Source organism: Suricata suricatta, chromosome 5 (genome assembly GCF_006229205.1).
Source record: "Suricata suricatta isolate VVHF042 chromosome 5, meerkat_22Aug2017_6uvM2_HiC, whole genome shotgun sequence".
Classification (NCBI taxonomy): domain Eukaryota; kingdom Metazoa; phylum Chordata; class Mammalia; order Carnivora; family Herpestidae; genus Suricata; species Suricata suricatta.
In genome coordinates this window covers 49794848-49811154 of record NC_043704.1, presented here as the reverse complement: position 1 = coordinate 49811154, position 16307 = coordinate 49794848, and the positions used below count along the sequence as shown (strand labels likewise).

Below are 16307 nucleotides of genomic sequence, written 5' to 3'. Positions count from 1 at the left end.
AATTCATCACTTAGCATATGCCATATAGGGAAAGTGAGCCTGTCTCCTATCCCTGAATGTTCCCCACAAGTGCCTTTCAGAGAACAGACTAAGGAACTTCTGGCAACCCAAGTCAATTAACATTTCCTAAGTACCTATTCAGTGCCAGCCACTATAGTGCCAAGAGCCAGCAATGCTCAGATGGATAAGTCACAGCCCTCACTCTCAAGGAGCGTACAGTCAATTCTGAAGAAGTAACCTCACACCCTAATTGTCTACATTCTTGTTAAGGATTAAAGTTTCCACTCTTCTCTCCACGCAGTCCCAGCCTCCTCTTCTAGATTCATTACTACCAAATGGAGCATTTGGCTCCATTTAAATTGAATAAACTCAAGCTACCACTTTTTCCTTTTGATTAGAATCAAGCACCAGCACAAGGCTTTATCGAGTGAAAAATCTATCTTGCAAAGGATATGGTGGAAAATAATCATGACACTCAATGTGATCACTGCTATGAAAGGAAATATTTAACTACATCATTAGAACTTAAACAAACAACTACAGACTCCTGGAGGGCCCTGCCTCGTCAACATCAAAACATCCTGAGCATTATACCACACAAATTATAGCCCTTTTCCTAGTTTTTAATTTATGTTTTATCAACCAAACTCAGCTAAGTCTGTTTCAACTAAAAAAAAAAAACAAGCAAAACAAAAACTGGAATTAACTTTCTACTTTTGGGGATTGTATCTACTTCTTTCTTTCCTTCAAAAAATTAAATCTGAAAAGAAGTTGATGTAAAAAAAAATAAAAGAGAAAAAAACACTACCAACAACTCACAACAAACGATGGGAATCTACTTTATGGCAAGTCCTGCCCATGTGTAGCCCTCAAAAACAGTTCCCATGGAATTATTTATCAGCTCTCTAAATCGTCTTTAGTACTGTTATCTGAGGTTCATTCCTTCTCACTCCGTCCACATACCTTCCACAAAGAATAAAAGGCCCCGTTTAAATAAGGGAGGGCCCTCCAATGAGTGAGGCTTTATTCCTCATGAGTCTGGAGAGCACCCTGGGAGCCCAGCAGGGACACCAGGAAGCTAAGAATACTGGGACTTACCAAGACTCCCTCAGGAGGAGCCAGCTCATCTCAGAATCATACCAATGGAATGCCCAACGGATGACACCAGGAAGGCTGTACTGTATGGATGCATTAAAACAGACCACAGTCTGTTTGGCTGCTTCCTTTCAGTTAAATCTATTATAAACTTGGAGTCTGACCAAACAGAACTAGGAGAGAAACAATTGAAAATGTCCACCTCTGTTTTATAGACCAGAATATCAGAAGTGATGCTATCCAGCTGCTCCACTACACACAAGGAGAAATAAAACCCTGAGAAGTAAATAACACATCCAAGGTCACACAGCTCATCAGTGGTGTGAACTTCAATTCCAGCGTTTCCATCTATACACCACAACCCCACCATGGATCAGAAACCATCACACATCTCTCCAGGTTCAGGACACCTGTTTAGTCCGACAGAGAAAGACCTACTTCCTCACCTGATGCCCTTCCTCAGGCACTGGAGTGAAGAAAGCTGATTTTGTGCATGCGGAAAAGAATTATGAAGCAAAATGCAAAGTACCAACCTGGGACAAATGTAGTAAGGTATTCAAACCATTGCCTGATCGTTGAGTCACCGAACAAATACACCACTTTTCTTTGTAAGCATTCTGTAATGTTGTCAGGGTCATTGAACTGGCGCATCTTAAACTTTCTGGGCCTCCACTGACCTTTATAATAATACCCGGAAGGAAAAGTTTCTGAGCTGTGAGATAGTTCTAGATTGTTGGTATCTGAAAAGAAAAAGGAAAAAACTAAGATATTCTGAAAGTCTCCTACAACTAAACATATATGGAAAGTGTTCCAAGAAACAAAATTATGCCCTGTATCTGTTAGCCTGCTGGCATACGGGTAACATTTCCTGCCAGCACAGCTCAAAGAAATCCCAGACTTTCCCCCTGCTACTAACGGTTCTCCTTTGCACAAAAATAGGAAGATCTGAAATTTGTGTGAGGGTATTGGTGACAGAGGGGAAAAAGGGAGTTTGGGCATTCCCTCTGAATGTGCATGTTTTTATCAAGGCTAAAAATAAAGGTAGGCAAAGACCACGGAAATGTGTAGATATTAAGCATTGTCGAACATTATCTCAGAATAAATTTCTCATTCAAAGGCCTATGAGGCAAGTAACACCTTAAATTCATATTTTACATATGCATAGTAATATTAGTCCACTGTTTCTCAACCTAATAAAAGGGAAGTTTTAACCCATGGGCCAGGCAATCAAATATTAATTCAGAAAGCCACCACTTAATACAATGAAGAAACCAAATACACATTCTAAAGAACTACTCCCCACAATACAAAAGGTTCGAAAGGTCTTTATGCACAGTAAGCAGTATTTAAAATGCAGCAGCAGGTGTGTACTCATGGTTGTGGCCCAGCTACACATGACCGGAGTGCCGGGTCACCCTTCAGAGGGAAAGTCAACATCCTTCTTCCCTAACACCTCCCTTGGAAAGTGCTGTTGTAGAAACAACACACTTTAAGTGCTTAAATATAAACAGACAGGGATGGCTAATATTTCTTGTGAGTTTACTTTGCAATTAAATATATTATCTCACACGATGCTCACAATAATCCTTTAAAGTAGGTCCTAATGTTACCCCTACCTTTTGGAACAGCAACCTGACCTAGATCCAGAGCTAGCAAGTGGCAAAGCCAAGACCTGATCCAAGTAGATGAGCCGCAAAGCCCATGTTCTAACCGCTGTGCTATCCCACATCTCAAAAACTGAGGTTTGCAGATGTCAGCCGTTTTCTTTTTGGCATTTTTCCTGGAGGTATACACTTACGCATTTCTAACACCTATTCAAATCTACACTCTTCAAAAACTACCAATTACTTTATATCGCTTCCTTACACACCCCAAAGCTTAACCCCTGATCATAATCCAGTGATTCTACAGTCTCACCTGTTAAACCACAATTCAAAATCCAAATGTTTATCTGACTCAGAAATCTAAATTTGAGTCCCAGATTTGTGACTATTTTCAGCTTATTATCTTGATGTTATAAGATAATACTCAAAATTATTTTGGTTTTATTCCCTTCAAAGAAGATGCCCTGTTGACAGATAGGGCATTTTTAATGTTTTAATTCAAGCATCTGCTAATTCTCTGAAGGTTTGGGGCTTAAGCTGAATAGTAAACAGCATTTTTAAAAGCTTTACTTGGAAAATGTCATTGTCAAAGAAAAAAAGGAGAGTGGGTGGGGCAAATATTTATTTGGCTGATTCAAAAACAATTTCTCCACATGTTACCACGTGTGACTTTACTATGTTCCCACGCCTTGCCCAAAGTTTCCTTATTATATCAACATGTCAAGGTTACACAGACAGGGAGCTCTGGACCAGACAGCTGGGACCCAAAGAAAACATATACTAGAAGGGGAATTAAAAGTGATTCTGAAGTTAGACTTTTTACCATGGTTAATTCAGAAGACTTGGCTATTGCGTGCCAAATACCTGTTATAAAGGAAAATGTATATCACACAGGAAACAATTACCATTTCCATCCAAATGTTAATTATATTTAGTACCAGAGTTAAGTCAAGCAAATCAGTTATGAACTGACATTAATTCTTCACACATGTAGCACTAGATAACAGAGCATATTTTCCAAGTGTAATGCATGTACCTACATTGCCCTCTTATGGTCAGCTGAGACAAAAACATTTCTTATTTTAATACAACTTTAAAGCAGTCTGAAGTTATTTATAAAGTCCACATTTCTTGGACTTGGAATGCATTTTTACATAAGATATGAAAGTCTCTTAAATCAATAATACAACCCCTAAAGAATTATACATATGGAATAAAAATAGTTTTTTTAAATTTATTTGAGAGAGAGAAAGCACAAGCAGGAGAGGGGCAGAGGGGGGGAGGGGCAGAGAGAGAACCCTAAGCAGCTTCCTCATTGTCAGCACAGAGCCTGATGTGGGCTTCAAACTCACAAACCATCACCAGATCATGACCTGAGCAGAAACCAAGTCGGACACTTAACTGACTGAGCCACCCAAGCGCCCCCAAAAAGTTTTAAAACAAAAATGAGTTATTACTCAGATTTTACAGTTTTCTTAAATACTGATAGTGAAGGAAGTAGTTTTTGTGAAGGTGGTTATCAAAGGCAGATAAGATCTTTATGTAAAATCAGAAGGGATAGTTTCTGTAAGGTCCCTGCTTCTCTAAAATGTCTTGCCTTCTCTTTAAAACCCATAGCTTATATTTTCCTCCAAAGGGTGTCATCCCATGTCATTCATTGGCCAAAACAAGTGCTATTTGGACCACAAATGGGATAAATGAGAGAGAAAGGGCAGAGAAAAAATTTTCCCTCAACTATCTAGAAAGAGCTGGATGAGAGGGAGACAGTGTGAGTTAGGGTGGGAGGTGCGTGTGAGCTCAAGTAAGTGCACACGTGCAGTCCCTTAACTTTATAGCACAGAATTACCTGTAGAATTAAGAAAAGTAAAAGGCAGGCCAACAGGGAGTATATAGTTGATGAAAGCAAAAACAAGACAAGACCAAGAAAGAGAGTCAAACAACACCTCGCGCATTAGGAAACAATGAGCGTGGGTGCCATCGCAGGGAGACGAGAACTGAGGACAGTGTGTATCGAGCTGTTCAGGCACACCCTGTCACGCGCTGGGCATATGAGAAGTCCTGGCTACATAGTAGTTATTATAGCTTGAGTTTACCCTTGAGTGCCCCCTGGAAAACCTTGGGAATTTAACTGTTTTCTTTACACCTTAGTCCCTTAAAACCTAAGCATTTTTCGGAGGATAGCAAAGTAGGAACAGGCAGAAATACCTAGAGATTCAAAGAATGCTGAAAGGGACCTCAGATAATGGCTAGTCCAAATGTCTTTTAAAGGTGAAGACACCTCTTTGAGCTTGGCCACAGCAGCTTCTTACTAAGCACGTCTCTGGAGGCAACGGGAACAAAAGCAAAAATAAACTATTGAGACCTCATCAAAATAAAAACCTTTTGCACAGTGGAGGAAACAATCAGCAAAACTAAAAGGCAACAGACAGAATGGGAGAAGACATTTGCAAACAACATATCCGATAAAGGGTTGGTATTCAAAATCTATAAAGATTGAATACTGAAAACAAACTGAGTGTTGAAGGGGGAGGGGGGAAAGAGGTGGTGGTGATGGAGGAGGGCACTTGTAGGGAAGAGCACTGGGTGTTGTATGGAAACCAATTTGACAATAAACTACTTAAAAAAAGGAAAAGAATATGAAGGCATGTAAAAGAAAAAACAAAAAATCCCAAAAATCTATAAAGAACTTATCAAACTCAACACCCAAAAAACAAATAATCCAGTGAAGAAATGGGCTAAAGACATGAACCAACACTTCTCCAAAGAAGACATCCAGATGGCTAACGGGCACATGAAATGATGCTCAACGTCACTCATCATCAGAGAAATACAAATCAAAACCACAACAAGATACCACCTCACACCTGTCAGAATGACTAACGTCAACAACTCAGGCAACAAGAGATGCTGGCGAGGATGCAGAGAAAGTGGATCTCTTGCACTGCTGGTGGGAATGCAAACTGGTGCAGCCGCTCTGGAAAACAGTATGGAGGTTCCCCAAAAAGTTAAAAATAGAACTACCCTATGATCCAACAATTGCACTACTAGGTATTTATCCAAAAGATACAGGTGTGCTGTTTCGAAGGGGCACATGCACCCCAATGTTTATAGCAGCACTATCAACAATAGCCAAATGTAAAATCGATGGATGAATGGATAAACAAGATGTCGTATATATATATATATGAAATCTTCCTGCTTCTCCCTCTTAAAAGAACACTTGAGATTGTATTTAGGGCCCATTCAGATTCTCCAGATAATCTCTCCCCAACTCTAGACTCCTAGCTTATTCATGCAAGCTAAATTTCCTCTGCCATCCTTACATAGTGATAGTCACAAATTTGAGGGATTAAGATCTCGATATCTTTGGGGGCCATTATTCAGCCTACCACAGTCTCAAAGTATCTCTCCAGAATATAGAAAAGAGAACCGGGACAGACACCACTTTAACCAAGTGATCACATTTAACATCATTAACAATACATATTGACACCATGTACTCCCTTAAAAGGACACGCCATCATTTCTGTGCTACTCTTCCAAAAATGCGTACTCTCATTCCAACCATTAGAAACCATTAAAAAATCCAAATTTAGAAACAGTCTAAAAAATGTCTGACCAAAGCTCTTCAAAGTGTAAAGGGCAAGAAAATGTCACAAAGCGAAGACTAAGGAAGCACGATGACTAAATGCAATCTGGGATTCTGCATGGGATTATGAAACAGAAAAAGGACGTTAGTGGAAAAACTCATAAAATCCAAATAAACTCAACAACATAGTTTAATGATACTGTACTAATGTTTAAACTCTTAGCTTTGAAAGTATTCTGTGGTTATGTAAGATGTTAGCATAAGGGGAAGCTGGATGTAGGCTATACAGGAACTTTATACTATTTCTGTAACTTATATTTAAGTCTAAAATATTCTGAAAACAAAAAATATGTATATTAAAAAAGAGGAAGAACGGAATGAAGAGAGGAAGATGGGGGAGGGGGATGTGAGCCCTTGGCTTAGGGTCTTTGACTGCGCCCTGCTGGTCACAAGACTGAACTGCAGTGAAGTTCTCCTAAGTGGGGTGTCTTCGATGTTAGGTGAAGCCATTGCCCTTCTCTTTTCTTTCCAGTAATGTACCTGCTCTGAGGGGGTCTTCTCAAAGCCACGCTCTTCTTCTATTAACAGTTCCTTTCTCCCTCTAAAACTCCATCAAAATTCTCACCAGTTACAAAATCTGTCTTCTCCCTAAACAGAACAGTCTGTCACAAGCCCACAACCACTTCTTGGCTGAACATCGAGACCTGTCAGGGGCAGGTAAACCATCCAAAGCTCCACCCACGGACCACCTCACTAGACACCCAGGAACAAGGCATCCAGGCCAGGAGGCTGGGCCTGGGGCTGAGAAGGATAGAGCATGACGAGTGCAGGACTAGGGGTGATAGACATGGAGGCTGAGGCCCAGGCCAATGAAGGCCAATAGAAGTTTTCTGTTAATGATGTTTCATACATGAATGCTTTAAAATTAGTAACTCACTGGCTTTAAGTAAATTGAATACAGCTTTTCATTAGGAAAAGACTGGGATTTCTTGCGGCACATGACAATGAAGACCAGAGATATAGACTGGCAGTGTCCTGGCTGCGTCTGGGCCACAGACACATTTTATTTAGCCCACACAATATTTTAAATGTTTGCAGTTGGATGCCAATGTTTTGAAATCTGGAGATATTACATTTAAAGATTAAGGATAAAGACTTCTGATGTTTGTTCATGGAAAACAGAAACCCTGTAGATCTGACGACATTTCTGCACAACAGAGCAGCAGGAGCTGTGGACAGGCTGTCCCTGCTCCTCGGGTCTTCCACCACTCACAAGGCCTATGACTCATACCACCCTGGCTAGAGTCCCCTGTAATGTACACCTAGGCCCTACGGCATTTGTGTTGGCAATATCTGTGCAATATCTATCACATATACGGTCCATATACGCTTTCAACAGGTAAAAGGACTTTGCCATCCGCATACGTGTCCTTAACAATAGTCGTCCTTTCTTTCCAGAAGTCACCATGGCTAACAGAGAACATGTACATTTACTCTTCTGAATTTCCTTGTTTTACTTTTAACAATACGCTATACCAGTGGATATATATATACCAAAATCACCTCGAAGGTTGGCTAAAACCCAGATCTCTGGGACCCACGCCCCAGAGTTTCTGACTCAGTAGCCCACAATACGACCTGAGACTCTGCAATTCTCGCTGATGCTAATGCGAGATCACACTTTGAGAAAACGACAGCTCACTAACATATGCTTTTGATTTTAAAATTTTCCTTGCCAGTTTTACACGCATTTCTTGAATAGCTCTAGAGTAGTGATATCCGGCAGAACTTCTGCAACGATGGATGCACTACAATCCATATAAAATGCTGTCCAACATGGCAGCTACCTAGCCACACATGGCTCTGGATAATGTGTGGCTTAAGAATTAAATTTTAGGGGCGCCTGGGTGGCTTAGAAGGTTAAGGGTCTGACTGCAGCTCAGGTCATGATCTCACAGTTTGTGGGTTTGAGCCCCGTGTTGGGCTTTGTGCTGACAGCTCAGAGCCTGGAGCCTGCTTGGATTCTGTGTGTGTCTCTCCTTCTCTCCCCTTCCCCTGCTCATGCTCAATCTCTCTCTCTCTCAGAAATAAATAAACATTTAAAAAATTGTTTTTTATGGTTTTTTAAATTTATTTTTGAGAGGCAGAGAGAGACAGCGCGAGCAGGGGAGGGTCAGAGAGAGAGGGACGCACAGAATCTGAAGCAGGTTCCAGGTTCTGAGCTAGCTGTCAGCACAGAGCCCGATGAGGGGCTCGAACCCACAAATCGTGAGATCATGACTTGAGCCGAAGCTGGACACTTAAGTGACTGAGCCACCCAGGCGCCCCTAAAAAACCTATTTAAAAAAATAGTGAAATTTTAGTTAATTTTAATTAATTTACATCTAAATAGCCACGAGTAGCTAGTAGCTACCATATTGGGCCATATGGCACTGAAGCCAACCAGAGAGGGGAGAGGGGGAAGAAGACTTTCACAGGAGTATAAACAGCAAAGCCCAAGACTGTGCACATAAGGTCTGATTCATTTTAACTAAAAAGCTCTTTCAGTATTTTCAATTGTGCACAGAAGTGACAACAGCATATTAAAAGGAGGAAGGCAGTTTTCATGACATTAGTGAAACCACAGAGTCTCAACCCATTTAGCAAAGAAAACAAGAAATCATCAAGCTCATTCTTTTTACCTTTCATTCTCCTGGGAATCACAGTCACCCAGTCAGGTCCACTGGAGTTGATTGGCATTTTGATATTGACGCCACTTTAAAAGGAATCAGAAGAATACAACCTTAGATTCAAGAACATTTACTTTCTAATATGTATCTCCATTTGAAAATAAAAAAAATTTCACAGAACCTTAAGATGAAATATCCTTATAAATGCTACTCAACACAATTAATTAATAAACTAGGTTTCTTAAAATAAGCAGATTATGCAAGTAGAAATGAAATAGGTTTTTAATCTTTCACTGCGTAGCCCTGAGAGCATCAGCTCCAAAATGACAAACTCTGGTTAGAATTCCTTATTCCCCTTGGACTCGGAAAGCGGCTCACACTGACGAGCATATGCATTCTGTCACTATCTAATTTTCAGACTACAAGTCTATGTAACATTAAATCACATGTTAGATTCCTTACTGGAGACACTTGTCCCCAGATATGTGCTCTTTTGGTACTCTGTTCACCAATGCTATGGCTCTGTAGTGTCTCTTTCTAAAACATATACTCCTGGGGCGCCTGAGTGGCTCAGTCGGTTAAGTGTCCAACTTCAGCTCAGGTCATGATCTCGCGGTTTGTGAGTTCCAGCTCCGCATCGGGCTCTGTGCTAACAGCTCAGAGCCTGGGGCCTGCTTTGGATTGTGTGTCTCCACCTCTCTCTGCCCTCCCCTGCTCATGCTTCTCTCTCTCGGTCTCTCAATAATAAACGTTAAAAACATTTTTTTAAACATATACACCTCAGCGACACAGTATCCACTCCCCTTTGTCTCCAGCACTTAGCACAGGCCCTGGGCTGGAGTCCATGCTTGGACAATATTAGATGGAGGGCTGTGCGAAAAAGTGGGAGAGTGAAGTCCAGGGGAAAAGTACTGGAGATCTGGTATAACTGTGCCAGAAACTGGGTCACAACAATGACCTCTTGCACTCAGACCAAAAGCAAACAAAAAAATAAAATGCTGACTTTCCAAATTCTTGATATGTGAACTTGAATCACAATATTTAATCAGACATTAATTCAAAAGAGGTATGTTCTTAAATAATTCTTAAGCTTCCAAATAAACAAAAGAAAAAAAGAGAGAGAGACCAAAAAACAGAAAGTACAAAAACTATGGAGAACAAACAGACGGTCACCAGGGGGGAGGTAGGCAGGGAAGTGGGTGAGACACAATCAGTCTTACACACCTGAAACTAATGTAACGTTGTCTGTTGACCACAACGGAATTACATCTTTTTAATAAAATAAAAAATAATTCTTAAGCTTCTACTATGGGCCCGGCACTCTCCTAGACGTCAGGGGTGTAACAGAAAACAAGTCACACAGCATCTCCTCCTTCCGGGAAGTGACCTTCTAATGAGGAGACAAGAAGCAAGGAAGGCAGTGCAGCTGACCTTGAACAACACGGCTTTAAATTGTGCGGCTCCACATACACATGAATTTTTTCAATAAATTCAGTACAACCCCATAAATGTATTTTCTGTTCCTATGATTTTCTTAACATTTTCTTTTCTCTAGCCTACTTTACTCTAAGAGTACAGTATATATAATACATACAGTATACAAAATATGTGTTAATCAACTATTTTTATCAGTAAAGGTTCTGGTCAATGGTAGGATATCAGTTAAGTCTTTGGGAAGTCAATAGTTACAGCAGATTTTTGACTGTGCAGGTGGTTGGCCCCCCTAACTCCTGGGGCTTTAAAGCGTCAACTGTATGTTAGAAAATCGCTTATATAAGTTACATTTAGGAGAGAACATGACTTTTAAACAAACCAGCACAAATAAACTGCTTTCATGAGAGAGCTTTAAAGTAAGGAAAAGAAGAAAACTTGCCCTTTGTAATTTTCCTGTAAAAATGTTTAATCTCAATCTGGTCATGTAGAAACAATAAAGCAGCAAATACACATTAAGGGACATTCTACAAAGCAGTGGCATTAAATTCTTAATGTTGTGAAAAACATGCTAGAAGGGGCACCTGGGTGGCTCAGTTGGTCGAGTGTCCAACCCTTGGTTTTGGCTCAGGTCATGACCTCTTCGAGTTTGAGCCCCTAGTCTAGCTCTGCCATGCAGGGCAGAGGCTGCTTGCGGTTCTCTCTCTCTTCCTCTCTCTCTGCCCCTCCCCTGCTCATGCTATCTCTGTCTCTCTCAGAATAAACAAATAAACTTAAAAAAACAATCAAACAAACAAAAACCCAAGATAGAGACCTCATCTAAATTAAAGGAGATCAAAGAGATAACCGAGGGTGCCTGGGTGCCTCCGTGGGTTGGTTAGGCATCTAACTCCGGGGCACGGTCTCACATTTTGTGAGTTTGAGCCCCAGATCAGACTCTCTGTTGTCAGCACAGAGCCCGCTTCAGATCCTTTGCCCCCCGCGCCCCCCTCCCCTGGCTCTCTCCTGCTTGTGCTCTCTCTCTGTCTCTCCCAAAATAAATAAATAAAATTCAAAAGAAAGTAGAACTAAACACATTGTATGTAATCATAGATGAGATTAGTTAAAATAAAAGTGACAGCTATGAAGGACATTATTGGGACAACCAGAGAAACTTGAGTATGGACTGTATATTAAACAATAGTATTGTATCAATGACAAACGCCCCAACTGTGATAACTACGTTACGATTATACGGTTAGACGGTGGAGCAAGTCCATGTGCCAGGAGATGCATACCCATGAGGTGCAACACCATGTTGTCTCCAACTTACTCTCAGTGGTCTGGGAGGGGGTAATTATACATCAACAGACACGCATGTAAACACACATACAGAGAGAAAGAGAGAGAAAGCAAATGGGGCAAAACATTAACAATAGTGAATCTAAGACATATGGATGTTCATTTTTATAATTCTTGCTGTGTTTCCAATTACGTGAAAGTTTTTTCAAGCACCAAGTTAGAAAGAAGAAAGATAAGAAATGATGCTAAAATATATGGGAAGCTTTTCATGTGAGAACCTCATTCTTTCAAAAGGCCTTCTTTTATATTAATAGGATCTTTTATGCAAAGTACTGTTGTTCTTTCCAAAAGCAACATTTTTTAGGGATAAAGAACAAAGATTAGATCACCTTAACTGTCCAACTGTTATTTAGGGAACCAAAGACCAAAGCTAAGCTTTATCCTTTCTGAATTAAGCAATGCTATGCACCACCGAGGAAAAAAAGGTAAAAATGGGCATCAGCTTAACATATTCAGGCCCTGACCTCAAAACAGCATACACAAGGACACCTCAAAAAATCAATTTCAGTATTTTTCTATTTAGTTAGCTGGTGTAAAATTTCAGGATTCTAACAGAGTAAACAATGCAATAAATAAAATCAGTAGCAGGTTTATCAAATGTTTGGTTTCCAAAAACACCACCTCAAACACCATCTGAACCAGCAAATCTGTAGGTAAGTAGAATTTCCTAATGAGTCTACTACACAGTGCGATCAGCCAGCCTTATCCAGGGTGTGCGAGTAAGGACAGGGACACAAGTATTTCATCTTTCACAATTCACAGGTGTTTTCTGGTTTTAATGGTAGGATTTGGTTTTAGGAATATTCTTAAATTTTATACTTATTCTCTAGCCTTTCTCCCACTTTTTTCCACATGGAATTTCAAAAAGTTATAAGCTGTGCATCCTCTGTTTTGCTAAGCCACTAAATGAACTGACAACACAACTGTAAAAGGAGAGGAACTGAGCAGCCTTCACACATGGGGGAAAAGCACACAGAACTGAAATCATCTGCTCACCATCATTGATAAATAGCGTGTCTGAAATTGAACCCAGGATTAAAACTAAAGGTAAAGTCCTTGTATACTCGGCCACACAAAAAAATTAGACAGTCTTCTGAAGAACAGAATAGTGGTCTATGGCCATACCATCCTGAACACGCCCGATCTCCTCTGAAGAACAGGATAGTGAATACATTGAGTAGTGCTCCCTCTGCTGGCCGTCTAAAAGCATGGCATCAGTCCACCAAATAGGTCTTTAAAACTGATAGGACCAAAGCAGACTCCAGAAGTGAAAAATGAGAGTTTTGCTTGAGAAGCTCCTACATACGTTATAGTAGTAACTTTTCCCTCAGTGAGGAAGCAGTGTACGTAAAACATGAATTTTTTAGGGTTGCCCAGAGGTACTCAACAAAACTATCTCTCCACGAGGGAGTATTTTTAAGTATTTATTTCAATAAAAAAATAAAAGACATTTTTACATTTGGTCAAATAATTAGACTTTTTGACCATACAGATTTTATAACCTTTTTTTTCCTTAGTCATGCTACTTTACTTCAGAACTGTACAAAATGTTGATGAAAACATTTAATCCACACGGATCCCACACATTCCAATCTGCACATTATTCCACATATTGATCATTATGCTGAAAAAGTTTTACTTATATTCCAAAACAGAAACTTGTACACAATAATGCAAAACTTTCCACAACTATTAATTTATAAAATGTAGTTTGCTGTGATATTCCTGGCTTCCTATGTTTATTATTAAGTCAACACAGAATGTTGTCATATTCACAGTCCTTTTCCTATCAATATACGATTTTAACAACTGATAGTATGTCACTCAAAATTCTTTTTAAAGTTTATTTATTTATTTTGAGAGAGAAAGAGAGAGAGAGAGAGAGAGAGAGAGAGAGAGAGAGCAAGCCCAAACAGGGGAGAGACAGGAAAGATGGAATCCCAAGCAGGCTCTGCACTGTCAGCACAGAGCCCAAAATGGGGCTTGATCTCAAAAATCGTGAGATCATGACCTGAGCCAAAACCAAGAGTAGGCTGTTTGACTGACTGAGCTACTCAGGTTCTCCCCAAAATTTTTTTTTTAGTTTATTAGACATGAAGCTAAAGCAGTGTTCTAACTGCAAGACCTCTAGTCACCCTGTTCTTGGGCGATGTTTTTCATCTGTTCTGTGAATAAGTAATCTTTCTCATGCAGCTATAGATATGCCATGTAGTTCTGAAGTAAAACATAAGTCTGAAGGTAAAAGGTCTTTAATTTAAATTGGAACAAGCTCCAAGCTTCACTTTCTAAAAACCATTCACAAGGGGGGACCTGGTTGGCTCGGTCACTGGAGCATGCAACTCCGGATCTTGGCAGTGTGAGTTCGAGCCCCAAGTTGAGTGTACAGACAACTTAAAAAATTTTAAAAACCTAAAAATATTTTTAAATAAATACAAGTAAAAACTATTCACAAAATAAATATGTGTTTATTTTCCTATTCACGCCCTTTCCCAAATAGGGCCAACTTCAGAGAGATGTGAAACGAATAACCAAAATGAGAAAGTCACCAAACCGGGATTGTGTCACCTAATTGGGACAAAAACAGTGGGAAAGGACCTTAAAACCACCCCCGAGAACAAGGAACACACACCTCTGGAAGAAGGCAGTCTCTGCAGCGGTCAGGAGGCCCTTCAGGTACCCGCCTTTGAAATGGTTGATTCTGCTACTGCAGGGGAGCTTCTTTGGCTTGAAGCAGAACCAGGGCTCTCCAGTGTAGAGGTCTGTAAAGTTACACAGGGGCAGACTCCCGGGAAGACACACATTGCACTCAGTGGTTTCAGAAATTCTTCCTGAGCGGAAGAGACTCTTGAAATAGACCCTGTGTGGTTTCTCTTCCTGCAGGTGCTGAAGAACTCTGATCCCCTCAGTGGGGTGGACCAGAGATATGGACACTTTAACTTTGCCAGGCCAGAGCAGGGTAAAGAAGACCTTGTAAAACCCATTCTGGTAGTCCACCACTCTGCCCACTGCCCCTGCCTGCAGCTGCGGGGAGTGGATCCTGGCCTGCAGGTAGTCTCCACCGTATTTCTTGGGCTTTCTTTGAAAATCCTGCACGTGAACCAGCACTTCTAGCTGGCTTCCCACCTGGAAGAAGGCCGCGGAGTTCAAGATAACATAGTAGCTGGAAGAAGGGTCAGTGCTCTTCAGAAAGGGGACCGGGCCCACATCAGGCACCTGCCACTGTAAGGCAGCCACCAAGGAGTCCTCCTCCATGCGCTCCCGGCTGGACAGAGTCTGATGCTCATAGCCACAGTAAGGATTCCGGCTAATTCTTGTCATCTGGGAGGAAACAAACTGTCCACTGCTGTCGATGAATGTGGCTGAAACAGTCTCATGGTCCAAGTACTGAAGGAAGAAACACAAACACAGAAACCACAGCTATAATAAATTTCCTTATATCAACCAAGCGTATCTCTGCGTCAGTTTAACTTTAATAAAGGTACTTGGGATGACATTGTTGTAAAACCCAGAGCTCGCTAGTTTTACAGGGCTATCTTATTATAACAGCGAAATCAGGATGAGGAAGAAAGTCATAAAGAGATCTCCATACTGTGGATTTTACCTCCGGGAGCTCAATCAAGTTCCCACAATAAATATCAGACTTCCAGCAAAATAAGAAGAAAAGGAATCATTTTGAAATATAACAGAGTATTCTGTTCTTCTTAACAAGGCTTGCTCTCAAGAGAAACTATTTTACCAGAATCTAATCTATTGGAGTTTTATCAGAACCTAACCAAACTGGGGTAAAGAGCACACCCAGCTCCAGCCCATCCTAACCATTTATCCAACTTAAAGAGTGTCGGGGGAGGACTGAGAAGCACTTTCAAAGTTCACAGCCCCATAGCAAGACTCTCTAAAGGACTGAGAGTCCCTCACAGAACCAAGAATCGCTTCACCTCCCTCACGCCTCACCACCTCACCACTGAAACTTATTTTTCAGAGCTCCCTCTACCCAGGACATCACGTCCAGCTTTCAACAAAAAATTACAGGGCATACTAAAAGACAAAACACATAATTTGAAATCACACAACAGAACCAGACTTACATATGACAGGGTTGTTGGAATAAGCAGACAAATAATCTAAAACAAGTATGATTAATATGCTCTATGGCCCCTAAAGGAAAAATCAGACAACATGGAAAAACAGATGGGCAATATGAGAGATGAAAACTCCCAGAAAGGAAATGCCAGACAAGGCTGAGAGGATTTTTAGGGAGAGAAAACACTCTGTTTAACACTATAATGATGGACAGATATCATTACACACTTGTCTAAAACTGTAGAATATACAATACCAACAGAGAATCCTAAGGTAAACCATGGACCTTGGGTGATGATATGTCAAGGTAGGTTTATCCTTGGTTAAAAAATGTACCATTCTGGGACACCTGGGTGGTCCAGTCAGTTAAGCACCAACTCTTAATTTCAGCTCAAGTCATGATCTCACAGTTTGTGAGATCCAACCCCTCACCAACAGCATGTGGAGCCTGCTTGGCTTTCTCTCTTTCTCTCTTTCTCTCTCTCTCTCTCTCTCTCT

At 40.7% G+C, this 16307-nt stretch overlaps 1 protein-coding gene across 4 annotated transcripts in view; it reads right to left on the bottom strand.

The window, feature by feature from the left end:
• The window catches only part of NXPE3 (neurexophilin and PC-esterase domain family member 3), a 44278-nt gene that overhangs the window by 2231 nt on the left and 25740 nt on the right, over window positions 1-16307 (bottom strand). For all 4 annotated transcript variants that reach the window (XM_029939216.1, XM_029939217.1, XM_029939218.1 and 1 more), the window contains 3 exons: window positions 14359-15113; window positions 8970-9043; window positions 1629-1835 (listed from right to left, as the gene is read on the bottom strand). In XM_029939216.1, coding sequence (XP_029795076.1) covers window positions 1629-1835; window positions 8970-9043; window positions 14359-15113 — 1036 coding nt within the window. The remainder of the gene's footprint in view (window positions 1-1628; window positions 1836-8969; window positions 9044-14358; window positions 15114-16307) is intronic.